General features: G+C 40.0%; 1 protein-coding gene across 2 annotated transcripts; it reads left to right on the plus strand.

The window, feature by feature from the left end:
• Window positions 1–1,650: 1,650 nt before the first annotated feature.
• Window positions 1,651–5,178, plus strand: LOC120738160 (probable phosphatase phospho1). Of its 2 annotated transcripts, none has more exons than XM_040039274.1 (2): window positions 1,651–1,784; window positions 3,402–5,178. In XM_040039274.1, exons 1-2 carry the CDS (start codon window positions 1,772–1,774, stop codon window positions 4,187–4,189), a joined length of 801 nt encoding a protein of 266 aa, XP_039895208.1. In that variant the 5' UTR covers window positions 1,651–1,771; the 3' UTR covers window positions 4,190–5,178. The 2 variants fall into 2 exon arrangements, with proteins under 2 accessions (XP_039895208.1, XP_039895209.1); XM_040039275.1 differs by lacking the exon at window positions 1,651–1,784 and adding an exon at window positions 1,792–1,911.
• Window positions 5,179–5,474: the final 296 nt, after the last annotated feature.

A 5,474-nucleotide genomic window follows, 5' to 3' on the forward strand; every position in this document is an offset into this window, starting at 1 on the left:
TCAGCTTGATCAGAAATTACTTGATCAGTGGTGCAGGACATGTTAACAAAGCTGGTAAATAAATTTTACAGTCACTGTAAAAACACAAATTACAAAAAGAAGCATATTTTGCCTTTGTACACATTTTCCCATTGGAAATTGTATTAAGTGCAATTAACCCAAAATGCTGCAGCAAGAGTACTGACAGAGACTACAAGGTCTTAAATAATCAGGCCCCATCTTATCTTAATGACCTTGTAGTACCATATTACCTGATTAGAGCACTTCACTCTCGCACTGCAGGCTTACTTGTTGTTCCTATAGTATTAAAAAAGTAGAATGGGAGGCAGAGCCTTCAGTTTTTACAGGCCCCTCTTCTGTGGAACCAGCTTCCAGTTAAAAGTAGAGACAGACACTATCTCTACTTTTAAGATTAGGCTTAAAACTTTCCTTTTTGCTAAAGCATATAGTGAGCCTGGTTCTGCCGGAGGTTTCTTCTTGTAAAAAGGGAGTTTTTCCTTCCCACTGTCGCCAAAGTGCTTGCTCATAGGGGATCGTATGATTGAGTTTTTCTCTGTATGTATTATTGTAGGGTCTACCTTACAACATAAAGTGCCTTGAGGCGACTGTTGTTTTGATTTGGCGCTATATAAATAAAACTGAATTGAAAATTGAATTGAATTTTAAAGCAAAAGGACCCCTAAAAGCTTCTTAAGCTCAGATAACTCCATGTGCTGAACTTGTCATTAACCCACTATTGATCATGTGTGTCGCCACATGAGCCAAGGTGTGAAAAATGATCATTAACATCATCACAGCTGAGGGGTGAAACCTCTGAGATATTGTTCTATCCCATCATATGTTTTAAGAGATTTCTTTACATGTGTATTCCTTTTATTTCCTTTCAGCCTCATAGGGAACGTTTATGCTCCAGTGGGTGGTAGGTCTCTGACCTACTCTTTGACCTACAATACCCACTCCAATGGGAATCAAATAGGTATCTATTTTTTGGTGAACTTGATGTTTTCATCCACTCAGCTCATGTGTTCATGAAACCTCTACCTCTTGTGTTTTGATTTTTAACCAAGTGTCATCTTGAATAAACCAGTAGGTGTTTCTTCATTTGAGCTTCTTCTTTAAAGATGTTGACCTTTGAGTGACACAACCCTTGTTGTATTTCAAATATGTGATGGTAAGGCAGAGGTCTAACAGGGAGTAAATCGGATTGGGGTGAGGCTCTTACAACTACTATGACCTGGATTACTGAGAACCTACGCAGACATTTCACAATTTTATATAATTTCCTGTCTGTTTAAAGGTTGCGTTTCATGTTTTAAAGTAAGAATGTATTATGAAGTACTTGGATGAGATAAAATGGGACAATTTTCAGTAGATTCACCACACATGAGATTTAAGCTACTAGTACGTTTATAATAACTGTTGTATTTGCAAAAATGTACAATTTTAGTTCATCTTAAACTTTGTAGAGGACAAAAAAGTAATACCTGGGCACATTCGGCATGGTATCACTTTCTGTCGTATTTGTTTACATAACCGTAACAGTGTACCATACATTTAATATAGGTTCACCAAGTACACTTAAACTACTCGCTGAAGCTTTTACTTTGGAAGGTCATGGCGGAAATCACGTGTTTACGTCGGCTTGCTTGACGCAACGGCTTTAAATGGGAATACCCTCGATCCGCTGTGGAGTCTCCTTTAAAAAATCTTACCGCGTCACTGGGATGCGGATCTGGGAGCCGGACACCTAGCCGACCATCCCCGCTTATATATGCCCTCCACCGGTAGGCCGTTTTCCTCTCCGTGTTATTTTTCTTCTTCTTTTATTTTTAACGTGTGTCACATTTAAATGGTTACATCAGCCTTTTATTCTGCTCCGTTCATGCAATGACCGGCTTATGACTTTCAGAGGTAACCTCTCATACAGAAATAGTTCGCCGGGGTTAAAATTAGATAGCTTAGTGTGTAAATGTGTGCTATTAATAACGCAGTGGCTGCTGGGGAGATCAGGCTTGTGCTCACTTGGCACATGTGTGCACCAAAGCTGTAGGTTGCATGTCCTTTTTAGTTCCTGGAGGCAGCCTGCATAACATGTTACGAATGTTATGCAAATATTAACAATCGATCAAGTCAGGTCTTGTTGTTTTACTTTCTGTATGCACCCAATGCCCTCTGTCGCAGTCACAGGTACAGCTAGATTGCAGTACTGGGTTAATAACATGCTTGTAAAATCAGCCTGGCCTTCTAGGGCGTATTCGTTATCCATCACACTCCTGTTATGTTGGTTTCCAGGAACACCAATTATGTTCCTGGGTCAATGTTTACTCATCCAAAAGTGTCAGAAACACTGGCATTGATTATTTTACAATTTTCTTTTATAATTTTGATTTTTTGTTTTGTTTTGTTTTCTGTAGTGATGCAGATGACATGTGACATCTCTTATCAAATCATTTCTTTTCTCTGATCTGCCACTTTTAATGTTTCCTATCTTGGCGGGAAAATGCTCACGTGAATTTAATAATGGCTCATTTCACACACACGCCCTACAAGTGGAATGCATCCCACTGTTAACACCTTTGCTTTTCGTTTCTGCTATGAGGTGTCTAAAGATTAATTGCCATATCTGCAAATATGACATATTTATGTCGAGTTTTAAAACTTGGCATGAAAACTAAAAAGAGGTTACAGGAAAAAAAATTGTTAAAGCTTTACATTTTTCAAAATATACACTCCTGTTCATCTTCAATTCAGAGGAATCATAGCTCTTTTCATAAAAACGTCTACATTTCACAGTAACTACTCCAGTAGATTTAACATGCCACCAAACGTCTGTGACATAATCAGCCCTCTCTTCGCTGGAGTTACAACAGGCCTGTAAAAGGGGAAGCCTTGTGCTATATATCAGCTATGTAAACAAGAGACTGGCACTGCTGGAAGATGTGGCCTCTAAGTTTAAATAAATGATTTTAAAAGGACTGAAGGCATGTCTGTGTGGAAAGAGATTTAGATAAAGAGTTTAACAATTTGCCCTTCTTTGGGGTTGTTGTTGTTGTTTTTTTCATTTCTTTCATTAATTGTAATGAACATCCTGTTTATGAGGTACTTTTGTTTCATTTAAACTCCCTTCCTTTACTCTTGTAAACACACATTTCCCCTTCAGCTCATAGCCTCATTAAGAGTCTTAATGCATGTTGTTGTTTTCCTCTGGTGCTTCAGTTTAATTTAACCCTGAACTCTCTGTGATTTAAACTCTGATTGATGGCTTTTTTGGCTTCTCGCCATTAAAGTTTTACACCAGGATGCTATAAAACAGTGTGCTTCAGAGTCTGCTGTCCTTGACGGTGAGAAAAAAAGGGCTCTCTGTTTCATTCCTTCCACCTCTGCTTTTTTTCCCCCCCCAGAAAGAAATCACTCACCAAAGATGACAGCTCCTTTAACGCCTGCCGCACCACAGGATCAACGCTTTTTGGTGTTGTTTGACTTCGACGAGACCATCATTTGCGAAAGCAGCGACGATGCTTTGGTGCGTACTCTGCCAGACAAAGAGCTCCCTGCTTGGCTGAAAAACAGTTACAGGGAGGGGCAGTATAATGAAAATACGCAGAAGATTTTGGCCTACATGGCTGAGCAGGGCGTCTCTAAAGACTCCATTCATTCAGCAGTGGAGAAGATCCCACCAAATCAAGGCCTCATGAATCTCTTCCAGTATCTGCAGAGCCACCAGCAGGACTTTGAGCTTGTGGTGGTCTCCGATGCCAACATGTATTTTATTGAAACCTGGCTTAGGCATGCTGGGGTGCGTGACCTTTTCAGAAAGATTTTCACAAACCCGTCCAGTTTTAATGCGGCTGGTCAGCTTGTGCTCCTCTCTTTCCACTCGCACTCATGCCCCCGTTGTCCTGATAACATGTGCAAGCAGGTGATCCTTCGGGAGTATTTGGCGGAGCGGCAGAAGGAGCGTGGCGGCGTTCCCTTTCAGAGGGTCTTCTATATTGGAGATGGGGCCAATGACGCCTGCCCTTGTCTGGCTTTGGGGCCCCAGGACACGGCTTTCCCCAGGAAAGACTTTCCAATGCACAGGCTGCTAAAGGAGTTTCAGCAGTCTGCCAAGTTCAAAACAAACATTGAACCTTGGGTCAATGGCGAAGACATAGTAGACTGCCTGAAGAAAATAGTGGAGGAGAAATGAGAACTGCATGTCTGTACTTGTGAAAGAAGGTCTGTAAGAGGGGAACAAGTGCAATAAAGGTGCACCAACACTAGTCCACTTGGCAGGCAGGTTATGCATGATTTTAGCCGAGCAACAAGCAGACCATCCTACAGATGTAGGATTTATTTTATTTTTATTCTTCAACTTTGTGAAATCTTAATTGAAAATGATCAAATGTGGTAGTAAGAGGTTCTAAATAGAAGATTCCTTTTTGTACCAGGCCAGGTGTTTCCCCTTGTTTCCACTCTCTACGCTACGATAAGCTAGCCAGTAAATGGTTAACTCATAGTGCTAATGGTTTTTAAATATAATGTTTGACAAGACACTTAAACTGCTGTAATTCTAGCCTCATGCAAAAGGCTATTTCATCCCAATTACTCTGGTATTAAACATGTATGCCGCATTGTAAATCGCGTGGTATTAAAATTGAGTTAGCTAGCAATAGCAAGGATATTTGATCAATAATAGATATGCAGTATTCATTATGCACTTTGTTCTCCTTATCAAGTCTGATAAATGGGAGAGAACATCGTAACCAAATTGTCATGCGTGCTCTGAAGTTGCCGTTTATGAAGCAACCATCCCCTTCAGTACACGTGTAGTTTACATTTTTGAGCAATGCGAACTCTGATGGTTTGCTTCTCCTCTTAACTGTATGAGATTTCATCCATGGGGAGATTTAAACTTTTTCTCTTTTGTCACGCTTCCTTTAAAAAAACTCCATCTACGTCCACATAAGTAGGGCCAGGTGTTATGAAACTTTCTGGGACATAAGACCATGTTGGCCAAGGACAAGGTCAGAAAAGATAAGAGATAAGATGACATACGCCAGTACCTGTGCACTCCCCACCTCCCATTACTGATACTTAATCTGGGCTTGATTGCACAACAGTAATTTACACCAGGCATGCCATAGACACACAGCTGCCGGTCGGTCTAACGTTATTCCCTGTCCCTCTGAAACAATGGAAAAAAAGCCAAATGCACAGTACCAATTTTAGAAGGGTTAATGTAATGGAAGCATACCATATTAAAAACTTCTAGTGATTATTTTTACTGATAAGATGTTTTCATTTTGGGTCAGGATAAAGAAGTTCTTCTTTCTATTTGAATGCTTTCCCAGTTGATGATGATTTTCAGTATATCTGCATAAATCAGCATGTAAATTCATTTCTTCCTCACTAAACTTGCAACAGGGGAAAAATATATACTTAGTATTGTTTGGTATTGATTATGAAGAGTTAATTAATGCATTGAAGGGTAT

The sequence above is a fragment of the Simochromis diagramma genome, unplaced genomic scaffold (genome assembly GCF_900408965.1).
Source record: "Simochromis diagramma unplaced genomic scaffold, fSimDia1.1 OVJJ01000402.1, whole genome shotgun sequence".
NCBI classification, from domain to species: Eukaryota; Metazoa; Chordata; class Actinopteri; order Cichliformes; family Cichlidae; genus Simochromis; species Simochromis diagramma.